The sequence below is a fragment of the Microtus ochrogaster genome, unplaced genomic scaffold, assembly GCF_000317375.1.
Source record: "Microtus ochrogaster isolate Prairie Vole_2 unplaced genomic scaffold, MicOch1.0 UNK132, whole genome shotgun sequence".
NCBI lineage: Eukaryota > Metazoa > Chordata > Mammalia > Rodentia > Cricetidae > Microtus > Microtus ochrogaster.
In genome coordinates, this window is record NW_004949230.1 from 565,024 (window position 1) to 583,563 (window position 18,540).

The window sequence follows — 18,540 nt, forward strand, 5'->3', positions numbered from 1 at the left end:
CTCCCTTCCCCTTCCCTTCCCCTGACTGCCAAGCAGAGCAGGCAGACAGGACACGCGCCCGTATGCCGCCGGCAACTGATGAACAGGCTGTGGCTGTGTGTGTGTGTTTGCACCGAACATGAGCTCTGTCTGGCACATCCCGAGGCGTGCCTACATCATGCTGGCTGTTCTGGGGTGTCAGTCCTGTCACACCCCATGGGTAGGATTAGAAGATGCTCTGGCAGGGTTGGGGTGAACTGCAGCTGGGGGCCGACGCACCCACCCCCTGCTCCCGCAGATATTAAGAATGGCGACTAGTGTTTACATTTTCAAACAGTTGTAAAAAAAATAGATAATACTTTATGAGCCATGAAAACGGCACAAAATTCAAATGTCGGTGCTGGCGACAAGTGTTTATCTCAGCCCAGTCACACTTGTCATTTGCATATGCCTCATTTGCATATGTCCCAGGCAAGCTCTTGCTCCAGTGTGGCAGGGTGTGGGACCCCACGAGGTTAAAAAGTCTACCAGCTCCTTCATCAGGGCAAAACCAGACTCACATCCCCCCCACCCCCCCAGGACAGATCAGCTTCCAGAAACCTCCAGGGACTTTGATACCAAGCAAATCAAGGCGGGAGTCATGTGCATTTTGGTACATGTATGCAAGTTTCGGGTTTTATGGCTTTACACTGTTTTGTTCTGCTTTTGAGACAGGCCTCATCTTTCCCAGGCTAGCCCTGGAGCTCGCTGTGTAGTCAAGGACAACCTTTAACTTCTGGCCCTTCTGCTCTCACCTTTGCATGCTGGGATGACCGGCTGTACCGCCACATTGCCTATGCCTGCTCTATCAACTGAGCAAAGTTCTCAGCCCTGGGCATTTGGATTTACCATCCCCTCTCCCATAGTGTGCCTGGGGTGCAGGTTCACAGTGGGGAAGGAGTTAGTCTGTGCAGCAGGCTCCGTTCTCTCTGCCGTGCTGGTGACATGTTGTGGAAACTGAGGCCTGGGGAGGTGAGCCCCCCCTCCCCAGCCAGGTCCCCCAGTTGGTCAGAGAAGAAGAGAGGCCTGTGCGCATCTTGATTCTTTCCTGGAACTGGAACAGTGCGGGCCAGAGGTCTTTCCTAAGTAGCTCAGCTGGGTCTTTCTGTCTGTCTGTCTGTGGGGAGGCAGCCCACCCTAAGTTCCCCAGGTATCCTAGTCTCTGCCCCCCAGTTCCCAGACCCTTCTCCTTGCTGGGGTCTTGGCAGGCACCCAGAAGCCTAGTCCAGTTTTCAGCTCACAGGCCAGGTATCACTTGAAGAAAGAGTTTGGGTGGAAGTTGGAGACCAGACCACAGAAAGATGCTGTGGAGAGTAAGGGAATGGATTCAGCCTGGGCTTGGGGATTTGGGAGCTGAAGTGGGGGTGATCAAACTTGAAGGAAGCCCCAGGGGAGGACCACAGGCAAAGATACAAATTTGGGGGACCCAGGGGAGCCTGTTTCTGCTTCTCAGGACCCCCAACCTCCAAGTTAAGTCCTGGAAAATCTCTATAGCCAACACTGTGAGGTTACAGAAAGTTAAGCCAAGAAGCAGACGCCTTTTCTTCACAGATCTCACCCCATCCTTTCCTCCTTAGAAGGAGCCTAGGATAAACGTCCGGTTCTCAGGGTCAAATCCAAAGTCCTTCTCATCATCCAGGCCTACATCTGCACATCTGGAGCCAGTTTCTCTGCCTCCCAAACTCATTCCTCCTCACCCCAGCTGTCCTTTTTCTGGGAGCACCACGTCTTCCCAAGTACCCACATAACTCTGTCTCACAGGCTCCTACCTCCTGCTTGCTCCTGGACCACATAGGGATGGTTACTAGTGAGGGTCTTTTCCACACAGCAGTGTAGACCACAGTAGGAGGTCAACAAACATCTTTATGAGAGGCAGGACCATAGCCCATGCCTGAAGCTATGGAGACGGATATAAGGAAATGTCACATTGATGGGGTGCTGGAGATGCGTCCCCTGGGTGTCTGTATTTCTGTAGGTGTCACTCAGCCCTGGAATCTCTGGACCCACACCATACCCTGCCTGGTCTCTCTCTTGAGTGTGAAGTGTGGCCACACGCTGACGTATTTTTAACGAACGTGAGTTGAAATAGCTACAGGTGGTTAGTGGCCTCCAGTCTGGGCAGGGAGCTGAAAGGAGGAGGAAGATTCTGTTGTCCCCAAGCTAGTTGCCTGCAGCAGTCACCTGGGGAAGTACTGAGGCCTCCCAAGCCCCCCATCACTGCCCCTGGAGGTCAAGTTCCCATAAGGCAAGGCCTCATTGCGCCGTGGCTGTCTTGTGTGTCTCAGAGGCCTCCCAGTGATGCGGCAGAAACTCTCCATAGAGGTGACAAATCCCCGGAAGAGGAGAGGGCCTGCGAGTGAGGCCATCTTTAACGTCACTGTTACTATTGTACTACAAATATGGCCACCAAGGCCACCGTCAGCAGCCACCACCCACACTGTGGGGCTACCAAGATGGCCAGCAACACCCCACCCCCTCCACACACACACTCCCGCATCACAGGCCACCCCTAACATTGCTCCCAGCAGGACCAGCATCCCTTCATCACCAAGCCTCCATTGTGCTCTCCTCCATCACGACCACACCCCCACTGTGGACACTACTACCCCCAGGCGTCACCTGGACCACTACCACACCCCCTCTCCCCCCGCACCTGCAGCCGGTTCACCATGCCGGTCCTGGACTCCCAGCTATATGGATTTTAATCCCAGCTCTGAGTACATTTCATTCAGCTTCTGAGAGACTCAGTTTCTTTGCCTGTAAAATGGCTCCACTAGGAATCAGAAAGACTTTCTGTCTGGGATTAGTGGTGAGAAACCAAACAACCCCTGAGTTTGATAAAGGGGCGTGTTTAAGCACTGAGAGGCTCAATGCTGGGGGGGGGGGAGACTCACTTTAAAAACATCTTTCTGTCGCTCTGAGAGACAGATCTACCCACTTTGCAAGTGAAGAAACCGAGGTTCACTTTCCCCCAAACTAATACGAGGTGGGGATGGAACCAAAGTGTTAACCTGGATCCAGTCACATTCTCCCTCCTCCCAGTTGAGGGAGAAGGGTAAAAGCATAATCGTCAGACAGGATCTTCAGACCCTCAGGCCCCCCTTTCAGGCATGCTGGGAGGTGGATTGTTATATCCCCGCGCCTCCTGTGAGTTCTACTCACCTGTATCTTGCCGGAATTGATGCATGGATTGTAGGTCGATGATGTAGGGCACCAGCTGGGCGTCCACCTGGCCCAAAACCACGGATCCCCGGGCATCCTCCTTAAGAACATTCTCGATGTGGTGGCACACGGTGGCCGTGTAGGGTCGCCAGCGGCTGTGTTCATTGAGCCACTCCCACACCACCACCCGGGCCACATTCTGCGGCGGGAAGCCCAGCCCGTTCACCGGCACCATCACACCTTGGCCTGGCCGTGACATGGCCGTTGCCGCCTGCGGGGCCAGGTCCTACTGTTGCTGGCCCAGCTCCTCCTGGGCCTGGGAGCACCGGGGAAGAGTCGTCCTCTCTCTCCAGGTCGGGCGGCGAGGAGTGTGGCCTCTTTTCTAGTTGGGCTCCTCTCCAAGGCCTAGAGGCCTGGGTTAGGGGGATGGGTGGCCATCCAGACGCAGCAGCAAGGGCCCCTTCCCGCAGAGCGCAGCTGTTGCACACAGGGCTGCGCTCAAGGCAATGTCTGTCCTAGGTGGGGGATGTGCTCTTAGTTCCTGGGTCCCCTCGGTGCAGGTGCGGGAGTGAGGCGCTTGCCCCCTCTAGGTCCGGCCTTTCCCCGCTTTTCTCTGGTTGCTTCTGTCCGCCACGCAGGGCCTTGTCACCCGGGAGGCTTTGGCCCTGGCCTGCTGCTCCCTGAGCGCTCAGCTCTGCGTCCCAGACCCCGTGTCTCGCTCCTGGGTGACTTGGTTCCGCCCTTCCCGACGGCTCCACTGTAGGGGCTCCCTTCACCCCTGCACCTCTGTCCCCTCTCCAGGCCGGCCCCGAGTGGTCGCAGATCTCTCAGGGAAGGGGGCGGAGCGCAGGGATTGCTGCTCTGGAGCTGAGGCTGGCGTACCCCCGGGAGGGGCGGGGGCCGTGGGCACGCCCCACCCCACTGGTGTTCGCGACCTGCAGGGGCGACAAGAAGGGGAGAGGGCCCTTTAAGAAAAGAGCAGCCCCCTCCCCCTCCAGGGAGCGGCGGTGGAGAACAATGGGGTGCCGGTGGGGGTGCGGCAGGGGGGCTCGGGGGTCCACGCCCTGCGGTCCTTGGGGTGCCTGGAGAAGAGCAGGCACGGGACCCTAGACTGTTACCCGCAGTGACCCGTGCTCGGCTGGAGCGCGTCCCCCGCCTAGAGCGACGCGCTACCGGGGCTGCGGTGTGGGATGCGGGGACGCGGGATGTGGGGATGCAGGATGCTGGGTTGCATGATGCGGGGACGCAAGATGTGGGGATGTAGGATGCGGGATGCGGAATGAAGGATGAGGGATGCAGGGATTCGAGTTCGAGATGAGGGATGTCGAGACGAATGGAGGGTGCCCGGTGCAGCCCGACCCTCAGGGTCTCCTCAGGGGTCGCGTCCCCAGAGACAGAAGAGCTGCAGGTCGCTCTGTCCCCTCCCGGTGGCATCTACCTGCGGAACAGCCTGAACCAGGGATGTGGGGTCCCTGCGCTGCTCGCTCATCGTGATCTCCCCGCGCTGGTTCCTTCCCCGCCAACTCCCAGGAGGGAGGAAGGGAGGGAGGGAGGGGACCGTTCGGTCTCCACCCCAGCCCGGACCTCACCTGCCGAAGACAGACCGACAGACCGACAGACCGACAGAAGGATGCAGCAGCCCTGGCTCGCAGACGCGTCGGACGCGTCGCCGGGATCCCGCGGGTGGAGGCGGCCTCGGGGCGGGGCGGGTGGAGGAAGGGGAGGAGACCGACCCGCCCAGCCGCTGTGACACGGGAGTCACCGATCGGGCTGGGCCCGATTCGAGGAGTCGGATAAAGGCAGGGAGAAGGAACAGGGTGTGTGTTGAGGGGTCCCGGTCCCAATCTATCATCTTTGCTATTAGCAGCTAGACCGAACCTGGCACATAATAGGCGCTCAATACATGCTTGAATGAATGAATCTGATTTGGAGACAGTCTAAGGCCTTCTGGGGTGGATAGAGAATGGGCCCAGAAGGCCCATTTCAGGGACGAATGGAACCCTGGAGCCTGGAGAGCTCAGAAGGAGGCCCACATAGGATGAAAATCAATTAAGAGTACTGACTGCTCTTCCAGAGGACCTGGGTTCAATTCCCAGCACCCACATGGCAGCTCACAACTGTCTGTAACTCCAGTTCCAGGGGATCCGACACCCTCACACAGACATACATGTAAAACACCAATGCACAGAAAATAAAAAAGTTACAGCATTTAAAAAAATAAATAAAGAGCCAGGCAGTGGTACATGCTTTTAATCTCAGCATTTGAGAGGCAGAGACAGATGGATCCCTGAGTCTGAGGCCAGCCTGGTCTACAAAGCAATTTCCAGGACAGCCAGGGCTATACAGAGAAACCCTGCCTCAAAAAAACAAAAAGAAAGAAAGAAAAGAAAATCAAGTCCCACATCACTGGAGTCTGAACAGTAACTACACTTGCACCCAGCCCTAGTTTGGTTGCAGGACCCAGTTAAGCAAACCATGAAGCTTTTTCTGACAACCACTGGCTCTTCCAGGCCAGAGGCATGGGGATGGCGTCTGTCCGTCACTGGGAACAACGGATCAGGCCTGGAGGAAGATACTTTAGAGGAAGGGAAGAGGAAAGGAGGGTTTCAAACTGAGACCCTTGCAGTCACCTGCAAACAATAGGTGTTCCATAAATGCAGGGTGTGCACCTAGGATAGCAGTTCAAGTGTTAATGGACACTATGAAGAACTTCTGACCTCTGGCAAGCTGGACACAGCAGTTGGGGACGCACACAAGATACTGAAGAGCCTGTGGTGTTTAGATTGGCTGCCCAGGCTGTCCAGGATTGGGAACTGTGGTCTAGGCAGCTGAGCAGGGTTAACGGGTCTGTTTGGGAGCCAGCCCAGAGTGGCCCACGCTTGCTCCTCTGCCTCCCTGAGGGCCAAGGTCAAGAGTGAAACTGAGTCAGGGCGGGGGGAGGGAGGGGGAGTCAGGGAGTCTGTACCTTGAGTGGTCCCGACTTGTTTGGGGCCATCCACAGTTCGGTTTAAAAAACATTTGTCCTGGTCTGGAGCGGTAGCTCAGTGGACCAAGGCACTTGCTGTCAAACCTGATCGCCTGAGTTCGATCCCTGGGGCCATTTGGGATGGCAGGGAGGTCAGCAGCCGGGAGCACGGGTCTGTCTTGAAGATGATGGGGCAGAGGGAAAGAAGGAAGCAGGCTGGTGGGAGGTGAGAGGAAGAAAGAGAAAAGGACACTCCTGGGTCCCCAGAGGGGGACAGACCCAGGGTCGGCTTCCTCAGTTACCCCTGGGATTGCATTACCCAAGACCCAGAAGTTCTACCAAGCCAGTGCTGGGCATGAGATGCTCGAAGAAAGGGTATGTTTTGAATACATTCTGCGAACCGGAGACTCTGTAAACCCGGCAGGTATTGTAGCAGGTCTTACACACCTCAGGACCTGGCTATCAAGCGGTGGATCCAAGGACACAGGTACATAGGTACATGGGTTTTGATGGCTGTTCCCACTTCTTCATTAACCCCACTCTCTCTGCTCCATCATGGAGGCTGGACGACCCCTCACTATCTCTCCCTTTGCATGGAGATCTGCTGGCTACTGGGTAAGGTGGGGGTTCTGGTTCTGGGTCGTTTTCTCCATCACAGAGGGAAAGGACTCGCCGAAAGAACCAGGCAGACAGTTAATGTGACGTAGGTGTGCTTGAAGTTTGTCGCCCCTGAAAGAGTTGGTCCATCTGTGGAACAGGGAGGCTGGCCAAGGGAAAGACAGAGGTCTACCCACCTGCTGGACCCGGGTCCTTCGCCGCTCTAGAAACTGCAGGGGCAGGTACTGGGACAAAATAGGCGTTGGTGCAGAGCGCCCTCTGGTGGCCAGTTACTTCCTTGTTCTCCGGCCGGCCACCTTTTTAGGTAATATATTAAATGTTTCTTACTGTGGCCAAAATTGGGAACGTAAGATTTCCCCATCTCAGAGTTTACAGTTGATCAGCACCAAGTATGTTTCTGTTATGCAAATGATCACACATACAGGGGCTTCATCTTGCCAATGTGAAGCTCAGTCTCCGGACTCTTGAGTAGTGCTCCAGTATCTGTGCTCCCCATTTATTTATCCAATCACCCCACTTGGGGCATGTACCAAGAGCACGTGGTAAAGTGTCTCTTTGGGCCCTTGCTTTGGTTCCTCTGGCTATGTCCGTTGTCAATACAGAAGGATCCAAAATGACCCGCCAATGGCACTGAGCGCTTCCCTGAGGGAATTCCCAAGTAAGAGCTGTCTTGAGTGTGGACTGCACCATCCTGTATGCTGGTGACTGGGACAGCATGAGGGGGAAGAAGGAACTGTGGAAGCGCCTGCCATGTCCCCTCCGGCGCGTCCCACGATTTGAGGCTCTTCTCTCAAAATGGGAAAAGAGAACAAATGCTAGAGACTAAGCCATGCTCCCCCAAATTCGTAAGCTGAGGCTTCTCCCGCAATGCATCGGGAACGCGGTTCAAACACAGCAGATGTGACGGGCGCTGGATGCTGAAGCCTCTCTCTCTCTCTCTCTCTCTCTCTCTCTCTCTCTCTCTCTCTCTCCTCTTCTCCCTCTTCCTTCATTTTCTCTCTTCTTTCTTTCTCCCTCCTTCCCTTCCTCCTTCCCTTGCTCCCTCCTCCTCTCTCCTCCCTCTCTCCCTCTCTCTCCCTCTTTCTCTCTCCCCCTCTCTCTCACTTCCTCTCTCCCTCTCTTTCTGTCTCTCTGACTCTTGGTCTCTCTGTCTCTCCATGTGTTTTTCTCTGTCTCTGTGCTTCTGTCTCTTAGTCTCTCTCTCTCTCTCTCTCTCTCTCTCTCTCTCTCTCTCGGTCTCTCTGTTTCTCTCTGTCTCTGGATCTCTCTGTTTCTGTCTCTTGGTCTCTGTCTGTCTGTCCCTCTCTCTCTCCAAGCTACATGATCATGTACACATAATTTTTCCTCTTTGGAAACATCTGAGATCAGATCTACACAGGGTATCTACTTACCAAGAAGCATTCTGGTTCTATGTCCTATCATAGGTGAGCCCTGGTGACCACCACAGTTGGACAGGACATATGGTCATGTGTCTGCTCCCTGCAGCCGCACTCACAGTTGGCTGAAGGGCCCAGAAGAGCGGCTAGACACAGCACCAGAAGAAAGAAAACTCCCCAGGTCACATGGGCACTGGGCCACCCAAGGCTCAGCTAAGCTACGGGAGGCCCAGCTGGTGCACGGACTTATGGAAGATAATTTCCAGTTTCTGTCCCTATCCCCTCTGGCTATAGGGATTTCTCATTGCAGTTTGAATTGATAAAGCAGGTAAATTTCCTGAGGTTTTGGGATTCAAATTTTTAAAAATTATTTATTTTTTTTATTTTATGTGCATTGGTGTTCTGACCGCACGTATGCCTGTGTGAGGGTGTCAGATTCCCTAGAACTGGAGTTATAGACAGGTGTGAACCGCCATGTGGGTGCTGGGAATTGAACCTGTGTCCCCTGGAGGAGCATCCAGTGCTCTTAACTGGAGCTATCTTTCCAGCCTCGGGATACAAATTTTTAAATTAAATCTTATTTGTGTGTTGGGTTATGTGTTTCCCAGCATATGTGTTTAGGGCAAAGGGCAACTTCCAGGATCAGTTCTGTTTACCATGTAGGTTCCTTGGGCTTGGGCACAATCCCTGACCCAGGACTCTTAATGGGGAGCCCTGGGGAGGCCAGCAGCCCCTCTGACTCAATGACGATACAGCGAAAGATGAGTGGATGATGCTCTCCCTGCTGGTCCAGCCATTGGAGGACATGTGACCCATTGGTGGCTGGGACACAGCCCGAGGGAGGAAGGTGTAGGCTGGCTCATGGCTTCTGAGGCTTCCATCCGTCATGAGATCAGAGATTTTCCTCCTCTTATGAAAGACAAGGGCCAGTTAAAATTCTCTTTACTCTTTCTCCCTTCCTGCTCTGGACACTTTGTTTGGGACTGTGGTTTCCAGTGCCCTGGCAGCCATCTTGTGACGTGGAGGAGATAAGGCTAAAGCCAAAATGTCATCTGCCTTTGATGGGAGAGCCGAAGATGTTGGTGGCTGGTCTGGTTAGTTTTAGGTGCCAGCTTGGCTAGGCAATGGTGCCCATATGTTCGGTCAAACACCCAGCCATCTACATGGTGACAGCATTGTTAAGATTTGGGTGTGTAGGTAGACAAAAGGCTAACCCTATGTCACATGGGTGAGCCTCATCCAATCAGTTGGCTGTCTCAAGAGAAAAAGACCGAAGTCCCTAGAGGAAGAAAGAATTCAGAGAGTGACAGTCATCAGTTCTTCCCTGAGTTCCTGACTGCCCTGTGGACCTCAGCCTGGCCCCTCTCCATGGTTATAGGAATTCATTGGGAGGGAGGGAGGGAGGGAGGGAGGAAGAGAAGATGGGGTTGGGGGCAAGGGGAGAGCATGGCCAGCTCTGGGTCACATGTCCCCCAGTGGGTGAACTGGAAGGGGGACCAGCCTCTGGATTCAGGTGGAGTTTGGAGAGCTGCAGGGGTGGGGGCAATAGTGAGGGTGGGACAGGGTTGATGCTGCTAGAGATTCTGGGAGGAAAGCAATGGCTGATGGAATGTGGTTCAGACAACCACAGAGGAAGCAGGCAGACAGCCTGTAGAATGGGCTAGGCCCTCTAGCAGCAACGCTTGCTTCTGCTTCCGGATGGCTGCCCCAGGCCACCTGGGACTTCTCCTGGTTGGGTGGGCTGGAAGTGGTCTCTACCAGCGGTGTTTTCCCTGGCGGGATAATCTGCTCTTGTCCTGTCTGGGCTCCAGCCAAATGCTGACATCTGGGCCAGCCACCGGCTGTCAGCTGAAAACTGAGACGGCCTGGGGAGGCTACGGAGAACACTGGAGGGTGGGGGTGGGGGGGCTGTGCAGGGAGGAGGGCGGAGGAGAGAGGTGGGGGCAGATGGACACATGGGAGAAAATAGCCAGGTTTTGGGAGACTGTGGAAACGCGGGGGTAAAAGTGTGGGGGAACTTCAATGACGCAGCCTCAAATCAAGGCAGTTGCGCCCCCTAGAGGCTCTCAGGGGAACCGTTTTCTCTTTCCCTGTTCCTAGGGGTGTGGGGCCTTTCATGGTCAAAGCTGCCAAGGATCTTCCCTGTAGCTTTGTGCCACATTCTTGTTGTCCACAGGACTTCCCGCTCTCATAAAGTCCACCATGGGGTTGTCCAGAAAATCCCAAACGACCTTCCATTTTCTACACAGACCATGCCCAAACGAAAGCTCCCTGTGCCCTCTAGAAGGCCTGGGGGATGATCGTACATTGGGATTGGCATGAGGCTGGAGCATTTGTTCAGCTACAGGTCCCAAGCCGAGTAGCTTGCCGTTCCCTGCCCTTCCTATCACCTGTTTCACGTGACTGCAAAAAGTGAACCCCTGTGGGCCTTGCATGCCTCAACAGCAGCATTTCAGAGACTCCCATGCTCGCCTGTATATATTTTTAAAAAACGATATATTCATTTTTATTTTATTGTATGAGTGTTTGCTTGCATGTTTGTGCGCCACATTCATGCAGTACCTGTGAAGGCCATAAGAGGGTGTCAGATCCTCCTCCGGAGTTGAAGCTACAGACAGTTTGAGCTGCCATGTGGGTGCTGGGAACTGAACCTGGGTCCCCTGTAAGAGCAGCCAGTGCTGTTAAACACTGAGCTGTCTCTCCAGCTCTACTTGTTTCTTAAGTGTACCATGGCTCCTGTTCTTCACACTACACACTATGCACATGGTACGGTTTGCGTGAGCCGGGCAAGGGGCTGGAGATTGAAACACACACATGCACACACACACACACACACACACACACACACACACACACACATACACACACACACACACACACACACAGAGAGAGACATGGGTCATCCTTGAATTCCCCAAGAATGCCAACTTTATCGGTTTCAGGGCAGCTTATAGAGTGCCTTCTCTGAGCAATGGCCACGCCCTAGCTCTCAGGGACTTCCGGCCACCAGAAACCATTCCCTGTGTCATGCTCAGAGCATCTGCGGGAATAACAAGTTGTTTACTCTGGCAGGCAAAGGGGTCACAGGAAATTCAGGGTCTGGGGGTCCACGGGCCCCAGCACTTAAGATGTGCAGGCACCTGTGTTTGAACAGTTGGTCTTTAGTGAGTGGCGTTACTTTGGGAGGCAGTGGAAGCATTGGAGTGGGAGGTGTGGCTTTGAGTGGGCCATTGGAGGTGGGCCTTAGTGCTGTGTGTGCATGTTTGTGCATGTGCAGATGTGTGTGAATGTGCATGCATGTGGAGGTCAGAGGTCACCTGAGGTGCTGTTCCTCTAGAACTGTTCACCTTGCTTTTAGAGACAGGTCCTCTCACTGGTGTGAGGCTCCCCAAGTAGATTAGGCCGGCTGATCAGTACTAGGAGATCATTCTGTCTCCACCAACTCCACGCTGGAATCACCAGTGTGTGCCTCCGGGCCTGATTTTTGTTTATTTATTTTTATTTATTTATTTTTTGTTTTTTCAAGACAAGGTTTCTCTGTGTAGCCTTGGCTGGCCTGGAACTCACAGTGCCTCTACCTCCAGAGTGCTGGGATTAAAGGCGTGAGCCACTACCGCCTGGCTTACTTTTTGTTTTAAATATAGATTCTGGGGATAAGACTCAGGCTGTCATGTTTGCTAGGTAAGCACATTATCAACTGAGTCATTCTGCCCTGAGCTCTGGAGGTAGACCTTCGAGAGCTGTAACCTGGACCCACTTCCAGCCTGGGCTCTCCACTTAGAGGTGAGAACCTCAGCCTCTTGTTTCCACCACTGTGAGCTCAGTCACGCTTTCCCCATCATGACGAACTGTGTCTTCTCAGACTGTGAGCCAGAAGTGGACCCCACCTTCTGTAAGCTGCTTCTGCCAGACATTTGGCCATAATAAAGCAATGAATATACCACTTTCAGGCAAGAGATGAGACTGTGGGCCTTGGGGTCCTGCTGTTCCAGTTAAATAAGGCTTTAACTCTAAGTTGCTGTGTGACTTTGGACAAGTTGCTTTACTTCTCTGAACCTGTTTTCTCATCTGTAACACATGGTGATATTAACTCATATTTCTTAGAGTGTGAGGACTCAGTTGCTTCAACAATGTTGAGTTCTGAAAACACTAGCTAATTGCTAATAACTTTGGTAAAACCAGGTTTGAAAAAAACACTTCACTATTGAAGAGAGGACATTCTGTCATTTACCATCCACCAGGCTGCCTTGCTCTCTTCTGGCCCTGAACTTCAGGGCCTGAATGTTCCAGTGTTTAAGACAATAGTCTCAACAAGACAACGAGATGAAACAAAAGGATTCTCTCAGGAACAGACAGACCCTGAAGGCCACACTCAATATGGCTGGCTTCCTGCCTTGCTCTGGGACTAAGGATGTGGGCAGGTGCCTCTATCTCAGCTTCTGGGGCTCTGCAGTCAGTGGAGGAGGTGGGGTGGGGGCTGGGGAGGTGGGGGATGGAGCCATCCTCTCCATCAGACCCTGTGGCTCCCTTTTGGAAGTGAGCCTTGGGTTGGAATTGGGCTGATGGAAGCCAGCATAGGAGGGTGTGTGCTGTGAGGGAGGAAATGGTTCCTGGGGAGGGATGAGGAGGCAGCTGCTGTGCCCCAAATCCAGGCAGACAATGTATACTGATCCAACCCCAGGACCTTCAGCTACGGTTCTGGATGAAGCAGGTGCTGGAGCTGGGCCAAAGTCAGACGAGATGGGCGAGGTGATTTGGTGGGGATGTGAGAAGCCTGGAAAACCTTCATGCTGGGCTTCCTCATCTGGGATTGCCTTACTTAGGGTTACTATCACTGTGACAAACGCCATAAACCAAACTCAACTTGAGGAAGGAAAGGGTTTGTTTCAGCCCACTGTTCCACATCACACTTCGTCACTGAGAGAAGTCAGGGCAGGGACCTGGAGGCAGGAGCTGGTGCAGAGGCTGTGGAGGGTGCTGCTTACTGACTTGCTCCTCAGCTCAACCTGCTTTCTTATGGAACCCAGGACCACTGGCCCAGGGATGTCACTACCCACAATTGGCTGGGCCCTCCCCATCAATCACAAGACAGAGCTCCCACAGGTTAGCTCGCAGCCAGTCTGATGGGAGCCTTTTGTCATCTGTCATTCTCTCTTCCTAAGTGACTCTAGCTTGGGTCAGGTTGTTAAAAAGATAAAAACAACCAAAATGAAAAAGTTGACACAAGGATTGGGAAAAAAGAGGTGGAAGAAGAAACGTGGATGTAAAGGAAGAAGGGAGGAGGGGATGAGAGAGAAGCAAGGACTGAAGGCAGTAGTGGAGGAGGACAGGGAAGGTGAGGGAGTGGACCTGGGGGGAAGGCAGATTGTCCATGCTTGCTCTAATCGATTTCTCCTAGTCCACTTTCCAATCAGCTAACTTTCTCTGCAGCCATGTCCAACTCATGCTCTCTGGCTGCTGCTTCATGCATCTTTGGATTTCTGCTTCCTCCTTTAGCAAACCCTTCACGTCACTTTCTATGGCTTCTATTTACCTGACACTTGAAGCTGCTATCTCTTTAAATGTAGGATTCCCAGTTATTTTCTCTTTCTTGTTTTTAATTTGTGTGGCATGGGTATATGCATACCTGTTCATAGGAAGATATATGTGTGTGTCCATGTGTGTGATTAGCACGTGGAGGCCAGAGATTGGTGTCAGGTTCTCAGTCATCCTCTGCCTTATTTATCCACGTATGCTTCCTCAGGTACCAAGAGCTTGGAAGTGGATGAGTGCCAGTTGATGCCCGGTTATGCTCATTATTCATAATACCACGGTGGACCAGCGTTTGTGTTACCGGACAGCTGTATTTGGTCAGCATGCTGACTTTTGGGTGTTATGTTTGTTTCCTCATCTTTGCCATCTTGCTGAAATGATACATATAGATGTTCATGGCCAAGCAAGAGAACTGGGGTGGGGTGGCCAAGGTTGCCCCTTCCTTAGGAAAATACATGTTTTTGAATCCCTCCCCCATCCCAGGAGTCCTCCCTCCCAACTCCACTGCTCAGCACTGAGACCCAGTGCAGAGTCAGGCCAGTTGCGGAGGGGGCTGGACACAGTCCTGTGGAGTGACTGGGTTCTATAGTGAGATGTGTCAAAAGGGAGGCTTTGGGGGTGATAAAGGCTTGGTGACCCAGTTGCATGAGCTCTGTTGGTGCCCTAGAATCATCCTCCTGCCACTTCTTTCTTCTCTCCCTGCCCCATATGTTTCCCGGTACTTAGAAGTCACTGGCCTTTGCCAGGACCAGCTTATTGGATGTGAGACTTGGGGAGCTACACAGTGACCCTTGGATCAGGAACGCTATGGCCTTGATGCTCGGTGTGACATCTTGATACTCTTAGGATCCCACATAGCATGGAGCTTGGCATGATACCTCTGAGAGTCCAGGGGGTCCCCAGTGTTCCATACGGCATCCTCAGGAAGCAAAAGGCCACAGGATGCAAAAGCCGTCCCCAGAGAGCTGACCATTGTGGTGAGGCTGTCTTCAAATGTCCTCCTGCCCTGAGAGATGTGGGGAGTGTCTCAAGTGAACTATATAACTCTAGTGGGAAAAAGAAAATGAATGCTTGATTTAGTCTTGTTGAAGAGCTGGTAATTAATTGGAACATAATGTAAAATATGCTAATTGGAATGCAATGTAAAATATGCTAATTGGATCATATTGTTAAATAAGTTAAATGTCATTTAAAATGAGCTTGCTTTCAAGTAACCCATCTTCTCACTCCCACTTATAATGCCATTCCCTTCTGTGGGCTCAGTCGAGGGGCCCTTCCCTGCTTTCTCTCTCTCCCTCTCCCTCTCTCTGTGTCCCTGTCTGTCTCTCTCATGTGTTTCATTAGGGTTACTTAAAGGAGCATGGGCACCTTACTGACGTCTTCATCACTGAAGAAGATTGCTCCCCTTCCCCATCAGCCATTAGCTGCATAGAAATCCTCATGAAGGGCTGTAGCCTCATGAGCCCCTCATCTCTTCCATGACAGGATATCAATGGACTCAGTCTTATGCAGGCCTTGTGTGGATAATCACAACCGCTGTGACTTCAACTGTGTAGCAGCCCCGCCAGGCCCCAAAGCTGGCTTTCCCTGGCCCTGCTGTCTTCAGCTCTTAAATTCTTTGTGCTCCTTCTCCCCTGATGTTGCTTGGGCCTTGGAGGGGGTCATATAGAGGTCCCGTTTCTTCTCTTCTTTATTTGAAATATTGTTTTGGCGTTTGTGGAGGTCCTTTGAAGTTCCGCTTGAATTTTAGGATATGTTTGTTCATTTCTGCAAGAAGTGTCAAGGGGATTTTGTGAGGGCCAGCCTTGAGCTGTGTGCCGATGTGCCAATTTAGCAAGATGGCGTCTTCTATCCATGAGCCGCGGGGTTCTCTGCGGGTGCCCTTCAGCTCCTGTAGCTTTCCTGGGGTTGTGAGCAAATACTGACAAGAAGCAACTCAGAAGGAAGGGTTTGGCCCCGTGTGGTGGCAAACACATTTAATCCCAGTGCTTAGGAGGCAGAGGCAGGTGAATCTCTGAAGTTGAGGCCAGCCTAGTCAATTTGGTGAATTCCAGGACAGCCCAGGCTACACAGAGAAACCCTGTCTTGAAAAAAACCAAACCAAACTAAACCAAACCAAAACAAGCCAAAACAAAAAACAAACAATTTAAGAAGGAAAGATTTGCCAGTAGAGTTGGTACATGCCTTTAACCCCAGTACTCCAGAGGCAGAGGCAGGTGGATCTCTGTGAGTTTGAGGTCAGCCTGGTCTACATGGTGAGTCCCAAGAGAGGCTCCAAAGCTACAGACAACCTGTCTTGAAAAGAAAAAGAGAAGAAGAAGAAGCAAGGAAGGACTTATTTCAGCTCACAGCTCACCGTTGGAGGGTGTAGCCCACTATTGTGAGGAAGGATGGCACAGGTGCAGCCGGTCACATGACATCCACAATCAGGAAACAGAGAGAGAGAGAGAGAGAGAGAGAGAGAGAGAGAGAGAGAGAGAGAGAGATATGAACGCCGGGGCTCAGCTCATTTTCTCCTCTGCGTTCAGTTCAGAACCCTAGCTCGTGGGGTGATGCTGCCCACATTTGGGGTGAGACTTTCCACATCAGCTAACTCAGCCAAGAAAGCCCCTCACAGACACGGCTGGAGGTTTGTCTCCTGTGTTTCTCTAGATCTTGTGAGGTTAACACAATTTCTAGGAATGAAATTCTCTCCCCTCCATCTCTCTCTACCCACACTGTGTGTGCTCACAAGGGTGGATGATATATATGTGTCTATGTGGAGCCATTCTACCTTATTTATTTTTTGAGGCAGTCTCTGACTGACAACTGTGGAACTTATCACTGAGGCTAGGTTGACCACTCATGGAGCTTGCAATCTTCCTGCCTTCTGTATCCCAGTGCGGGAGTTGCAGGCACACAGAGAATGCCAGATGATTCAAACTCAAAATTAGACAGTACTGGGCAATCTCCTTCCCCAAATCTTGGAAGACAACTATCAAAAAACAGGAAGTCTAGACTTGTAGTCCCAGGATTTAGGATGTAGGGGCAGGAAGATCAAGGGTTCAAAGTCATCTTTGGCTACTTACAGAGCCAGCCTGTACTACACAGGAGACCTTTTCTCAAAGCAAAGCAACTAAAACTCTTTTGAAATTTCAAACTCACACAGTCAAATTTGAGATCCATGGGAAAGAGCTATTTCTCATATAGATAGAAGAGTGGTTGCCGGGCAGTGGTGGCACATGCCTTTAATCCCAGCACTCAGGAGGCAGAGGCAGGCTGATCTCTGTGAATTTGAGGCAAGCCTGGTCTACAAGAGCTAGTTCCAGGACAAGCTCCAAAACTACAGAGAAACCCTGTCTCAAAAACCAAAACAAACAAAGAAAAAAAAACCCAAACAAAACAACAACAACAACAAAAAAAGAAGAGTGGTTTCGGAAAAGCCACCATGTTAATGGGGGTTAATTCAGGCGTCTGTCCAGTGTCCTTTGGGCATGTAGATGCCAAGGAAGAGAATAAGAAGTCTTTCTGAACCATGTCCTGACCTGTCCCCCTATCCCTTAGTGGCTACCCCTGTGGGCTACTGAAAGATGCTTTTGTTCGGAGACAGCTGCTCAGAAAGGCCCTCTGTGGTCCCAGTGTCTTCTCCCAGCCCCTGAGCACATCTTAGGGCTTTCCTGTTTCCTGTGTGGTGAATTATTCTCTTCAACAACACAAGGTGGCAGAAAGCACAACCATAGCAAGAGCCGGAGCACCACAGTGAAGGAAGGAAGAGACCCAGGAAGAGGGGAGAGGAACATGAGGTACAGGAGACTGCAGCTCCCTGGTGACAGTGTGCCTGTCCTTGGTGGGTCTCAGCATCCTGTCCAAGACAGCCCTCTGGATGCCAGGAGTGTTTCACCCACAATGCCACCCAGAGCAAGAAGGAGGGCTCCTCAGGCAGCTCTGGGTCACAGTGGTGTCCTCCACTGGACCAACAAAATCTGCCGACTCACTGTTAAGGTTGCTATGGAGACAGATGAGAAACCATGGTGCTGATGTGATGGGAGGCTGGGTTCAAGTTGGAGCCTAGCCACGTCCTTGATGATTGACCTTGACTTTGGGCCCCAGCTCTCCAGGCCTCAGTTTACTTTTATGTTCAATAACAATTGAATCAAATGACCCAACACTCTTCAACCCGCTGCCCCCGGAGCCCCCGGAAGTCTCGGCTTCCCAGAATGGGAATAGTAAAGGTGGGAGGGGCGGGGAGGCACAGAGAACTGCAGAACGAGATGGTTCCAGGATGGGTGGGAACGTCTCCCAGGCTGCAGCATGGGCGTTCTGGGGTGTGAGGAGCAAGGAATGCTTTCGTTTTATTTTAGTTGGTGTAGTTTTGTTTAAATTCTACTTTGATTATGGGGGGTGTGCTTCTCTCCCACTTATGAGGATCCCCAGAGACTGGTACTCTCTCAGATATGTGTTGTTTTGCCTATGCAACCCTCAGGGCCCCCCTCCAGGAGGTCCTCAGCTATGTGTCCACCCCAGCCCCTGGGATCCCCAGCTGCCTCCTTGTTTCAGCTGGAGACTCTTGCTATGGTCCAGTCTGTGTGTGCTCGCCCTGCTGGCGTACCTCTTGGGGGGCTGCCTCAGAACTGCACTGCCCCAGGAGCCATAGACTGCCCATCCCTTACTTACTTCCGGAAACCCAGATGAGTTTTGCTGACCCCTCAAAGTCTTGTCCTTTCTCCCCCCAGACTCTGAAAAGCTCCACATGAGGGCTTGAAGTTGAACAAAGGAGGAACTGGAAGAAAGAGGGCCAATCCCGGGCATTGCTATTTCAAATAGAGAAAGAGCAGGATGGGGTGGCACACACACATGCACACACAGATGTGTACAGAGAGCAGGATGGGG

General features: G+C 52.4%; 1 protein-coding gene across 3 annotated transcripts in view; it reads right to left on the reverse strand.

Annotated features, from left to right (window-relative positions):
• Dtx1 (deltex E3 ubiquitin ligase 1) overlaps positions 1–4,856 on the reverse strand; it is a 31,553-nt gene extending 26,697 nt beyond the window's left edge. For 2 of the 3 annotated variants that reach the window (XM_005371876.2, XM_013355460.2), the window contains exons 1-2: positions 4,770–4,856; positions 3,181–4,115 (exon numbers count right to left, since the gene is read on the reverse strand). In XM_005371876.2, coding sequence (XP_005371933.1) covers positions 3,181–3,439 — 259 coding nt within the window. In that variant the 5' untranslated portion in view covers positions 3,440–4,115; positions 4,770–4,856. Of the gene's footprint in view, positions 1–3,180; positions 4,116–4,618; positions 4,750–4,769 lie in introns of those variants that run through there. The other variant, XM_013355461.2, reaches the window with a different exon arrangement.
• Positions 4,857–18,540: the final 13,684 nt, after the last annotated feature.